We start from the raw sequence: 13,551 nt of genomic DNA, 5'->3' as shown, positions 1-13,551 counted from the left end.
TATACAAGATGATATATACAGTATAATCATTGCACCATTATTGATAAAAGCACACAGTTGGGGGAAAAGTCAGCATTTGTCAAGGAAGTTATGGATAAATACACAGATATATTCATAGATAGGGCTTCCCTGGTGGCGCAGCAGTAAAGAATCCTCCTGCTATGCAGGAGCCACAGGAGATGGGCGTTTGATCCCAGAGTCAGGAAGATCCCCTGGAGGAGGACACAGCAACCCACTCCAGTATTCTTTCCTGAAGAACCCCATGGACAGATAAGCTTGGTGGGCTACTGTCCATAGCGTCGCAAAGAGTCGAATATGACAGAAGGGACTGAGCACACGTGCACAAACATTCATAGAATGGACTGTATGTTACATGGCAGGTAAAAGTAGTAAAGTAGACCCCTTATATAGCAACACAGATGGATATCAGAAATATATTGTTGAGTAAAATAGTTTAAGAATGTAATATACTTATAAATCATTTATATAATTTCTAGCAACACATAAGGCAAAACTATATATTTTTCCTGTATACATATGTTGAAAATTTAAAATTCTGGAAGGATATGTTAAAATCATGATAGAGGAGCTCAAAAGGGACTTCCTATACAATATGCACATATACAGATGTATAGATACAGCTATATATAGGTATATTCACCTCTATAAGTATGTATATATGTTTGAAGCAAAAGATAATAGTGTAAATATGTATTAATCCTGGATGATATGTATTGAGTGTTTTTATATTGCTCTCTGTCTCTGTGTTAAATTTTTCAAGTAGAAAATTTTCTCTCTTGGTATGAAAGTTTTCCACATATTGGTTGTATTTAAAGGAAATGATAGGTGTCATGGAGCAAAGGGACACAGATATAGATGTCCAAGGAGAGGGTGCTAATTGCTACTCTTAATTTTGCTGTGAGTTTCTAAACCTTTGTGGTATTAACTGTTTTATGTGGCATTTTTCCTTAGCAATCAACTTTAAATTCACATTATTCTAATGGTTATTGATTTATTGAGAAAGAGAATTGATTGTTTTGGGGCTTAATTTGGTATTACAAATACAGTTACTTGTTGCTTCTGGTTCTAAATCTTTCGACTTTTATAGTTTAAAAGTGGATAGATGGCTTAACAATATGGTATCTAAAAATGCTTTTACTATAGTGGTTTAGCAGACATGTGCAGATGAATGAGGACCAGAAAAGAACTATCAAGATGTTATTGTATTGTTATTAATATAGCCCAGAGTTTCAGCCTTCAAATTACTGACATTTCAGGCTGGATATGCCTTTGTTGCAGGGCACTCTTCTGTGCATTGTAAGATGTTTATCAGCATTCTGACCCCCCTCATTAGATGCCAAAAGTACTCCCTTCTCAGTTATCAGAACCAAAAATGTCCTCAGACATTGTCCAATGTCCTCAGAGTACAGGGGAGGGCAGAATTGCCTCAGTTGAAAGCCATTTCTATAATCCTCAAGAGTTCTTTCCTTAAATCTCTGAAGACTAAACTGCTGCCACCTTTTCTCAATGTTTTCTGAAAACAAATTTAACAGATTTCTGGATTTGACTAACTTTAAAGAAAAACCACTTCTACCTCTTAATTAAAAAGCACAAGTACTCTTACTTAGGTTGTTGATTCTATTTTGTCAAGTGTTTGTATATTTGACAATCAACAGTACATTTCTTTATTATAGCAGTTAATTAAAAGTCTAGGATTTCAAGATCTCAGATTCCTGATTACTATCTTTTAGGAGAGTATTTAGAAATAGAAACTGCACTATGGAGCAGAAAGAAGACACTCGATTGAATAAATCAAAATCCTCATATTTGAAAAATATTATAAAGTCAGAGTAAATAAGAAAGCTAATTATTTAGCAGTTGTAATTATTTTAAAGGTGTTTTGTTATATTTTGCTTTTAATTCTCCAATGAAATGCTGAGTTCTTTGAAGGCCAAGATCCTGTTCTCTATGTCTTGGAATGAAGATAGAGAACATACTTTGTGTATTAATTATGGGTCCTCAATAAACACCATCTCTTGTGTTTGAATCTTATTCACAAGTGTAAAAATGAAAAATCCAGTCTATTTTCAAATGAATACACAAACTCAAACTCATTATTTAAGTGACACAATAGAAATTATGTTGTCCAAAGGTGGTGGGAAAACAGGTATATAACCGCAGGTTTCACAAAAGCTGCAAACAGCCAGCGTTTTGTCCCAAGGATTATCCACAGGAGAAAGGGGACAGATGCTTTCTTTGGGATGTGAACTGGACCTCAGATGGAATGAGCCAAAGGGAGAAATCAGCTTATTCATTGAGGAAACAAAGCGTTTACCCGTATCTTTGGCTAAAGTATGCATTTTGTTTCTTGTCTTTCCCCAGTTTATTTGAAGAAGAGATAATGTCATATGTGCCTCCACATGCCTTACTCCATCCCAGCTATTGTCAGTCCCCACGTGGCTCCCCTGTGTCCTCTCCCCAGAACTCACCAGGTGAGTCCACCTGCTGTGTGCAGTGAATTCTCTAAGGAATGAGCCCTGAAGTCAAATGTTCTGTCCTCCTAAAGGACAGTAAGGGAACACTTTGGGTACATCTGTAGTGTTAGCACAGGTTTCTGTGGCACTTCCTGTCTCTTAAAATGGCTTGTTTCCATGGGGAAACATTTTGACAGGAAGATAATGACATTCCAAAATAGGAGGATAAATATTAACAGTATGAAATACACTGATACAGAATTTACTTTTCATTATGTCATGTGGTGTCTACTATGTCTTAGAAAATATTAAAGCACAAAATACTATGTTAGCTTTTTGGATTTAAAAAATTCTAGTTAGGAGATTGATTCAGCGAATAATAAAAAGAAATCTCCAGTTTCAGAGATAATTTTTTCCCTTCAGTAGTCACTAATTGCATTAGATAGGAAGACCAGAGATTCAGGGACAGGTAGAACATGTTGATAAATGAAATAAACTAAAAATTTTAAGTTTAAATTCTTTTTGAAAGAGGTGTGATGTAAACAAAAGAATGAATGAATGAACGAATAAAAAGTAGGTAATGCAGCTTAGTAAATGAGTATTTTTTTAAGGAAAGTAGTCATGATGTTGACGAAACATCAGCTATCTTTATCCTTATTATAAGCTATATGTTGTTCACACCATAGCAGCTATCAGAATTTAAAACTATTTTAATGGAAATCCAAACTCTGTGTCACTAAAAGTTGCTTTGTGTTCTTTGACATATAACTTTTGTTTTCATATACTGGTATCATAATGAAGCTACAGACTAACTGAATACCACAAACAGGAAAAGGTCTATTAATTTGTTCATGTAACAGAGATTTAATGAGCATCCAGCTATGATCCAAGCACTGAATTAGACCCTGGTGCTACAAAGATGAATAGTACCGTCTCTGCCTTTGAAAATTCATGGTGGGGCAGTGAGTCAACAAGTGACGGAAAGCTCTGTGGCTAGTCCTGTAATGAAGAGATGTATTGGGAACACAGATGTGGGAATGACTCTTCTTTCAGGGTGTGGGGGTGGGGAGTTTAGGGAAAGGTGACTACAGCAGGTGTGAAGGGAAGCCTTGAAGAATGATGAGTAGGGTTTTACCAGGTGGTCCAGAAGAACGAGGACATTGTGAGTGAAGAAGTAGCAGGGCTAAACCACAGACGGATAAGGCAGTTTAGGACAAATTAATACATTCAAGTGAAGGCAAGTTCTCAGAGCTCAGGTTGGGAAAAGAGGCTAGAGTTGGTTGGTTACTAAAGCCTCACTTGGTACTCCATGTAGAGCCACTGAAAATTTACAAACAGAAGAGTAGAACTTGCTTTACAAAGTTCAGTTTGGTGGCCATGTGCAGAATGTATTAGAATATGAGAGACTAGAGTTAGAGAAACCATCTGGGAAGCTGTTGCATTAATTCAGGAGACACGATAAAGGGATGGACTATAGGGCTTCCCAGGTAGCACTAGGTTCTTTACCAGAACCTGCCTATGAATGCAGGAGATGTAAGAGAAGTGGGTTTGATCCCTAGGTCAGGAAGATCCCCTGGAGGAGGGCATGGCAACCCACTCCAGTATCCTTTCCCCTGGAGAATCCCGTGGACAGAGGAGCCTGATGGACTACAGTCCATAGGATTGCAAAGAGTTGGACATGACTGAAGCGACTTAGCATGCAATGGTGATGGAGAAGAGGAAGTTAATTCAATGACTATATTGGATCTACGTAGATTCTAGAACTTTGAGTCTAGGCGGGGATGAGTGAAGGCAGATTCTGAGGTCCTCACCACATGGACTGCCTGGCAGGTGGTAATGCCATTTAGCAAGAAAGGGGAAAGGTTAAACTGAAGAGGGGAGGGGATTAAAGGAAACTGATTTGGGACATGTTTTATTGAGGAATCTTTGGACCACCCAACTGGAGATGCCCAGAGACAGCTGGAGAAATAGTCTTGAAGCTCAGGAGAGGTTAGCAGTTAGGAACACAGGTTTGCTGGTGGCCCACAGGGTAGATTAGAGGCACTAGGGAGGACAGGTCAGTGGAAAACAAGAGAAAATAAAGGATGATGACATGAGCAGCTCCAGTATTCAAGAAGGTGTTGAGGATGCAAGTGAGAGAGTCAGTGGATTTTGGAAGAGAATTAGGAACATCTTTTCAGGGAAGCCAGGTTTCGAGGAGGAAGGACCGGCTCCCAGGGCCAGGTGCTCAGAGGAGTCAAGAAGGATGAGGCCTGAGAAGAGTCTATTAGATTTGAAGATCATGAAGTTTTATATGACATTTCCCAGAGCAGTTGCCATGAACTAATAGGTCATAAACTGGAATGTTACCAGTTACAGGATGATAGGAGATGTGAAGTAGAAAAAGGGTGTAAAAAATACTCTTTTCATGAAACATGGAAGTGAAAATAAAGCAAAATAAGGCAATGCTTAGAAGGAGAAGAATTAAGGAAAGGATTTTAGGATGTGGAAGTGTTTGTGTATGTGTTAAGGTCAGATCGTGTGGGTGGGAGGAAAGTGGTTTGTTGAATGGGGTGAAGAAGCAGCATTCAGCAAGCACAGGCCTGTGGGAAGGCAGGACACTGGAGACAAAAGCACAGGCCAACTTTAGAACAAAGTAGGGACCCTGTTTTGATGATACAGGATGGGAAAAAAGTATATGACTCTAGGGGGTAGTTAAAGGAGTAGAAGAAAGATTAATGGAATTCATTACTGGCCTTGGTCATTTACCAACTGTGTGTGACTTTGGGCAATTTACTGTCTTTCCTGAATTTGAATTTCTTTTTCTTTAATATGGAAATAATAACAATCACCTCCCATAGTTATCTGGAGAAGAACACCTTGCCTGGTACCTAGAACATGACAAGCATCCAATAAATGTTAGTTTATCCCTTTTTCTTTCTTTCTGGAAATTGAGAAGTATAATTTGTCAGTATTTGAACCACTAATAATGGTCTGTATGAATCTACTTAGTCCTGATTTACTGAACTAGCTGCCTAGAGTTTTAATCATTCTGACTGGTCTTAATCTTAGCTGGAACCTATAGGGGTTTAAATGGGTTGTCCCTTGACTTCATGCTTTATGGTTAAATTAATGAAGCTCTTTGGAGTACTGCTCATTCCAGTCAAAGCTCTCCTTTCCAGACCTTTACTGTGGCCCCATCCTCCCAGAGAAAAAGGTAGATCTCCAGATTCTGTCCCTTCTGGGCCTACAAAGGCATATTCTCTCAATGACGAGTTTGACATTCTTGAGACTCTATGAACATTCTAAATAGTGACTAAGTTTCTTCTTTTTATGTAGCATCACAAATGTACATGAGTAATTCATGGTGGCAATAAATGCATTCTGGAAGCAGATTGAGAGTTATATGACTTCCAAAGATATCTAAATTGCTTGCAGTGTTTGTGGCGGTTTTAATTTTCAGGAAGAATCATCTCCATATTTTTGGCCTACTCTATTTCAGTGGGCTTTATTTGATCTTGAAGTTGGGATGTACTGCCTGATATCAACGGAAGTAACTATAACTAATTCCACATGATACAAAGGCAGGACTAGCCTCATTTACCCTGTGGAAGAATCTCTGTTTCTTTGAGTAAAATAGCCTCTTCTTCTACCAATACTCCTGAAGTTCTTATGAAAACATTTCAAATGGATTTTTGAAAGTTGTCTTATACTCTTTCTTATGACTAGAATTTCATCTCTTTTAGTGGTGTGAGAAATAATATTGTGAAAATTATGACAGTCATAAATTTTAATGATCTTTCGGAATGCCTAGGAACCTGCTAAACTTTCCACACTTTTCCTCATTCCAAGCACATTTGCATGTCTTTTCAAGTGCAGGGGAGAGAAGGGCTTTGGAAATTTTGACTCACTGCTTTTTGCAGCTGTTATAGTCCTCACCTAAAGTTGTCAAAATTTTGGAATGTGAAGGTTTGTTTTTCTAGGTCCATTATAGTGCCAGTCCTGACCTTAGTTATGCCAGAAGGAAAAGACCTTTCCACTTACCGTATGGTTTATTATTCCAAATATAGGACCCAGAAGTTTATTTCAGGACTTTTTGTAGCTACACATTTCTAGGAATTTAAATGCAAGAACACCTCATTTATCTGATATTGCTGGAGATGAGCTCCCTTATGTGAATTTTCCACGTGACCAAAGCTATAATGTTGAACATCAGAGAATTTGTTTAACCTATCGTTTGCTGAGACTTTTTAATCAATACATTATATTTCTCCCTGCTTCCCTATCCTCAGTGCCTTGAGGCTGTTTCATATTTGAGGGCATCTTCAGACAGAGCTGTTATTACTTGACTGGAACTGGAACCTCTGGAAGCCAGTAGAGAACCAGGTCATGCTCAAGGGAAGTAACCAGACCAAAGAGCACTGAAGAGCCATGTGGGTCTCTCCTGAAGACTGTCTTGAGGGCAGTTATTTCTCCCAACACACAGTGCAACTCCTTAAGGACCCTCTTTTCCCCTTTCCCTCCAAAGTCTCATCATCCCAGCTTTTGATTGTCTTGTCAGCTCTTTTCACGAATATCCATCCTTCTCTTCCCTTCTCTCCCCCTCCTCCCTCCCTTTCTCCCTGACTTCATCTTTTCCTGTTTCTCTCTGTCTCTCTCTCCCCCTTCTCCCTCCTTCCCTCTTGCCTTCCTCCCACCTTTCCTTCGCCCTCTCCCTTCCCTCCTTTCCCTCACAGTCTCTGAAGTAGCTTTATACTTGTTTTTAGAAAAGTAGTTTTATCCTTGCTTTTGTTTTAGTATCCTAGCTTTCTACTTGGAGAAGGAAATGGCAACCCACTCCAGTGTTCTTGCCTGGAGAATCCCAGGGATGGGGGAGCCTGGTGGGCTGCCATCTATGGGTCGCACAGAGTCGGGGACACGACTGAAGCGACGTAGCAGCAGCGCAGCAGCTTTCTACTTGTTTTAGCTGTATATTTCTGGGGCTCTTTGCTCAGCCCCACAAAGATGATCTAGGAACCAAACAATACAAATGAAGGAAGCTCTTCATTAGTGGGTGGGGATGGGGGGGGCGGGTAAGATTCCAAAGACTGAAGGAGAACCAAATACTACTGTCTCTGTCACAATATGCAGGTGTTTTTATTTTTGTGTTTCTGTTGTTACTCTTCCTTGTTTCCCACTCTTGGTGTTCTCAGAGGATGCCGGTCCCTGGCATGCCCTCCAGCCTTGCTTTTTTAATAAACTGCTTTTAATTTGCCAACATTTGAAAAATCAGATATCAGATTGTTAAAAAAAAAACAAATGGTATGTAAGTAGAATCATCAACAAGGTCAAAACAGTGACATGAGGGCCTTTCATTACTCTTAGAGAATAAAGTAAAAATGCTAGGACTTCCTTGCTTGTGCTCTGTACCAGCTACTTTTGAGTTTTTTGTTGATTCCATTGTTGATCTATGTTCCAGAAGATAGAGTTTTCCAGAAATTATTTTAGTGCTTGATAGTTTATTCTCATTCATTAACAGGGAATTATATAAAAGAAAATCATAGCATTTATTGTTTATAGAAAGTGAACAGAAAAGAAATGCTCTTCTGAGGCATCCCAGTTCAGAGCCTGGAACCTTGCTGAACTGGGCTGAGCTTCACCCTTCCACCACAGACCAAGAGTCAGTCATCAGAGCATTCTGGGTTCTGGGTGTCACACCCAGCATCAAAGAAGACCCAGACTTCTTAGCAGTTTGATGCCAAGATTTTTCTTAGTATTACCTAGAAAAGAAATCCTCTGTCTGGTAGAATTCTTTAAGTTTGTATAGGATTGTGCAGTTTTGTAAGAGTCTGTGGAAGTAATGTTAACAGCATTATATGGGAGTGCTTTAGAACTGCTTAGCAGTGTTTTTTTTTTCAAGTCTTACATCTGTTACTGAATTTTTTCCTGCAAATAATTAACATAATACTGACTCTTCATAAAATCAGCCTTTTATTTGATCACTTCTTGTATGCAGTGTTGACTTTTTGTATCTGACTTCCTTTTTTAAGACCATGAAGACTATGACATGACTCTCTCTAAGTGAATCATATCCTAGAACTTCACTTGCAGTTATGATTCTTATTCAGTTGTGTGAGCTCACTCTCCAAGATTTTTTTTTCTTTATTTCCAAAGAGGAAGTAATATTGTTTCTGCCATGGATTTTCTTGGCAGTTGCACCTGACTTGCATTAAGAATTTGACAAGGGCCAGCAGCATAATTTACTGTAATTTTTAAACCATGATGTAATGTGTAAATGATTTTTTTCATAATAGAACTATTAGCAAAAGAATATTTGCATTTAACAGTTTCTGTCTCCAGAGTTTCCGTAATTGAATTCCTTTACCTAGAGCTTAAATGGAGTTAGAGCTAATTTTTATTAAGTGTCTGTGTTGATATTGATGGAATGCATTATGGCATTTCCCACATCCTTTTAAGCATCTCAAATTATATGGCAGTAGAATATGTGCTGTTTTTAAAAAGTAATCAGCTCTTAAAGAATTGTGTTTCTTTTGTGTCTGGAAAGATTTTCAGTCTTTTGTTCCTCTTTTTCCTCTTCCCTATCAATGTCTGTGCTCTTGAAAGCTGATTCATCATGGCTGCTTTCTGAGCTGTCTGGGTTTTCTAGTCTGCAGTTACTTAGACTGCAGCCACTATAGCTTTATTCTGCCACTCTGACTGGACTTGTGCTGCAGGGCTCTGTCCCTCAGCTATCCAAGAGAGGAGACTAGAGTTCATGCAGATCGTGTTCCTTCATGTTGCAGACGATGTATTACAAACCCATAGGAAGCACCCCCACTTTGTCCCTGGATGGTGCCCAGGGATTTCATTGGTTAGTTTTGACCTTCTTGTGGGAAATAATGATTCTCAGCCTTGGCTGCATGTTGGAATCATCTGGAGACCTGCATGACACACGTATGTCTATGTCTTATCCCCACCGATTCTCATGTAGTATGTCCTGGTTGTGGCCTGAACACTGGGTTTTTTAAAAAGCATCCTCGGTGATTCTGATATACCTTCAAGATTGAGAACTACTGCCTAGGAGCCTTCTGTATCCCAGGCCTTTTAAGGTCAAGTTTATTTGTTTCCTTTATGGCATAGGTTTTTGGGTAAGATTCATAATTATGCCAACAGAACTCTGCACATATTACTAATCAATAGATGATTTTATTAAATTCCATTCCCCAAATCTCACTGCATTTCCCCATGTGTTTGGTATTCACCTCTATGCAGATAATCGCAGCAACATTTACATGGGGCTGCTGATGTAGCAGGCACTGCATGAAGTGAGGTACCACACAGACACTGACTCATTTACTCCCCAAGTGTGGCCTGGATCTCACACTGAAACTCCAGTACTCTATTTTCAAGTGCTGATAGGGTATATCCACCTGAACAGCTGTCATCTCCAGCTTAGTATGTATAAAGCCTCACATGCCCCCCGTCCTCCAGCATCAGTCAGAAGGGGCTCAGATCCTAAATCTGCCATTCACTGGCATATGCCTTCAGCTTCCTTAGTTACAAAGTGGTGGTGACGGTAGTATTAACAATGACTGCTTCTTAGACTTGTGAGAATTTCCCAAGATCCGCTTTGTGAAGTGAATGGTCCCTATTGCATAGCAGACACAACAAATGGCAACTCCTGTTACTGTTTAAAAGGTTTTATATTACCACGTGAGCTTCCTATTTCTCTTCCTTACTTATCTATGGTTACCAGTTCTTATTTCACATTGTAAAAGCCCCACTGAGTCACCACAGTCCAGGCTAGTCCTCATCCCCTCAGGCTTCTGTTTCGGCAACTACTCCTAACTGAATCTCCTCCCTCGTCTTTCCTCCTTCCCGTCCTTAATCTACTCAACACACTTTGAAAATCATTTCTGAAAGAAAGCATCGCTCGTTTGTTATTTCCTTGCTCAAGAACCTATAAAGGATTCCCCCTGCTTGCTGCATCATGCTCAGACTTCTTGGCTAGGTTTTTAAAAAAAGTCTTCTCATAATTTTGTATCAAACTTCTGACCGATGTAATATTCTACTTTCCAGCATTCCCCATCTGCTCTAGGTTAGTGGGGTCTCCACACTGTCTTCTGAACATGCAGGCAATGCTTATTCCAGCTCTTGTTGCCCTGCCTCAGTATAGACTATGGGTTCTCCCATGTTTATAAAGCCTGGTTCCAATAACATTTTGATCTCTGTTTATCCTCACTTACTATTACTTTTCTGTAACACTGGTCTCAAACGCATTGTCACTGAAAGGCTGGGGCACAGTGGGGAGCACAGGCTTTACCTCACGGGGTGACTGTCCTCCTAGGGAAATGCAAGCCAGTTGTTACAGAAGTCCCTAGATAATTTTCAGGAGAAATCAGATTTTTTTTTTAACTTAAAATCTAAATTTTAAATGTTGACAGTTAATTTAAAAACATTACATGGCAAACAGAATAGATCATTAGGGCCAGGTACAGCTCAGCCATACCCAAGCTATAGTTTTATTTTTTGTTTTTACTTTTTATTAATATTTTAAAAAATAAATAGTATTATTTTTTTAGTTTTATAGTTTTATTTTTTAGTTTTAGTTTTATAGGGCTGGGCTATAGTTTTATTCCTTCTGCTTTATAGGAGTTTGTATACCATCTAGTTTAGGACTTAACCATTCTCTAGTTGTTTGATATGTACTATTTCTGTCTTCCCAACCAAGATATCCACTCCAGCAACCTGACCTTGTTCATTTTGAGCATCTGTTGCTGAACAGTATTAGCAAAAAATAATCATCACTTAGTTGATTCATGCATAAGGATATATGTAAGGAGCTTACATGGTGTGTAATGTAAGACACATCACAAGTTTTGTTTTCTTGTGTCTTTTATTGTGTTGTGAAATTTAGCGGAAATACCCCATATTTTTGTCATGGTGGCTGATTCCCATATTCATCATCAATTTTGTATCCCAGCTTGTCAGTTAGTCACAGTGTAACAGAGAATCAGATTTTTTTATGGAAAGGGGAACAAACAATGTTGCTTTTATATTTATTAATTATGCTTGCTGTGGAATGACATGTAAAACATCTTTAGATAATCTGTAGGTAATCACAGTACTTGGCACATATTAAGAACACAACAAATCATAGTATTATTTACACAACCAGGAGACGTGGGCTTTCTGCAGTTATGGCTGAATTTTGTTTCAGATCAGTATTATTCTACCCTGTAGTATGAAATGTATGTAATTGTGTGTCTACAGTATTTCTTAGTTACATTATAGTACATATCAAAAATAAGTTTTTGAAGGTTTTTCGTCAAGTATGGAAACTCACTGTTCTTGCTTTGTGTACCACGTACTTTCACATCGTAACTTCCTGTCTAACTGCCACGATACCATCTCACCATTAGACATGAGTAACTCTGTTTGACTCATATTAGTTTGGGCTGAAAAGAGAAATGTACTTGAGTAACACATAGGCACCATTAATTCTATTACAGAATTGCTATTCTCAACCAAAAGGCCCCAGGGAAGGCATCTAAGACATTTTAAGATCCTGGATAAGCCCTGTGATGTCCTTCGACTTGGAGAGGTGAAAGTGCAGGAACCCGAAAGTGTAGCCTCCTTTTACTTGTTAACTGTGGTCTCAACCCCATGGTAATATTTTTTTCATGGTGATGTGATGAAATCAAATCCACTCCCTTGTCTCTTTGTGGTTTGTTGTAGGTACTCAGCGTGCCAATGCCCGCGCTCCAGCCCCTTACAAGCGAGACTTTGAAGCCAAACTAAGGAACTTTTACAGGAAGTTAGAGACTAAAGGATATGGACAAGGCCCAGGGAAATTAAAGTAAGTCAAAATGATACAAACCCCAGGATTGGTAGATGGTAATAGGATGCGATGCTTTGGGGATTATAGGAAATAGAGTGTGGTTTGGGATAACCAGAATTTGTTTAGTTGACATAATTATTTTGATGTGTATAAATCACAGTATCACCTAAAACATAGTTGTTGAATTAAGCACAATTAAACTTAAGGTTTTAAAGCAGACAGGAAAGTGACAATCATGTTTCATGTAAAAATACAAGCAAAATTAAAAGCTGATTTATTTTGTTCTCTTGAAAAGTACCTCTTTGTTGACTGTTCACATATTCACTAGATATAAGGCTGTCACAGAGTCCTGTGTTGCACATCACTGCCTGGCTGATTGGAGTATAGTACCACCACTGCTTAGCTCTGTTTCCTTCCGTGAAATATGCTTCATTTGTCCAACAGAATATGGCATGAATGTTGTTTCTGCCTGTCTTTATCTACCTCCCTTTAAATGGGGAGATTGAAAGATTGTCAAGTTGTTTGGCCCAGAATAATGTGAATATCCCACTTACCCATACTCCCTTCAGCCCCACCCCCACCCCATCTCATGTCTCCACTAAAGATCACTATGCCACTTGAGAGAGGACAGAAGAGGGGGTCTGACTGTGGCACCACCATGACCTGGGCGTGCCGGAAAAAATGCCCAGCCCAACAGCTGCACAGCTCACTGCCCTCCTGCAGGGCTTGCTCCACTGAACTTGCGGGTTCCCCTTTCATCGCCTTCAAAAAACATCATACACACTGAGGAAACCAGAAGGGAAAGAGACACGTGTACCCCAATGTTCATCGCAGCACTGTTTATAATAGCCAGGACATGGAAGCAACCTAGATGTCTATCAGCAGATGAATGGATAAGAAAGCTGTGGTACATATACACAATGGAGTATTACTCAGCCGTTAAAAAGAATACATTTGAATCAGTTCTAATGAGGTGGATGAAACTGGAGCCTATTATACAGAGTGAAGTAAGCCAGAAGGAAAAACACCAATACAGTATACTAACGCATATATATGGAATTTAGAAAGATGGTAACAATAACCCTGTGTACAAGACAGCAAAAGAGACAGTGATGTATAGAACAGTCTTATGGACTCTGTGGGAGAGGAAGAGGGTGGGAAGATTTGGGAGAATGACATTGAAACATGTAAAATATCATGTAAGAAACGAGTTGCCAGTCCAGGTTCGATGCATGACACTGGATGCTTGGGGCTAGTGCACTGGGACGACCCAGAGGG

General features: G+C 39.2%; 1 protein-coding gene across 2 annotated transcripts in view; it reads left to right on the top strand.

The window, feature by feature from the left end:
• Positions 1-13,551, top strand: part of HECW2 (HECT, C2 and WW domain containing E3 ubiquitin protein ligase 2) — a 446,473-nt gene that overhangs the window by 384,310 nt on the left and 48,612 nt on the right. For both annotated transcript variants that reach the window (XM_024981178.1, XM_024981179.2), the window contains 2 exons: positions 2,383-2,492; positions 12,171-12,291. In XM_024981178.1, coding sequence (XP_024836946.1) covers positions 2,383-2,492; positions 12,171-12,291 — 231 coding nt within the window. The remainder of the gene's footprint in view (positions 1-2,382; positions 2,493-12,170; positions 12,292-13,551) is intronic.

The sequence above is a fragment of the Bos taurus genome, chromosome 2 (genome assembly GCF_002263795.3).
Source record: "Bos taurus isolate L1 Dominette 01449 registration number 42190680 breed Hereford chromosome 2, ARS-UCD2.0, whole genome shotgun sequence".
In the NCBI taxonomy this organism is placed as follows: Eukaryota; Metazoa; Chordata; class Mammalia; order Artiodactyla; family Bovidae; genus Bos; species Bos taurus.
The sequence above is the reverse complement of the archived record's forward strand: the minus strand, read 5'-3'. Positions and strand labels throughout refer to the sequence as shown.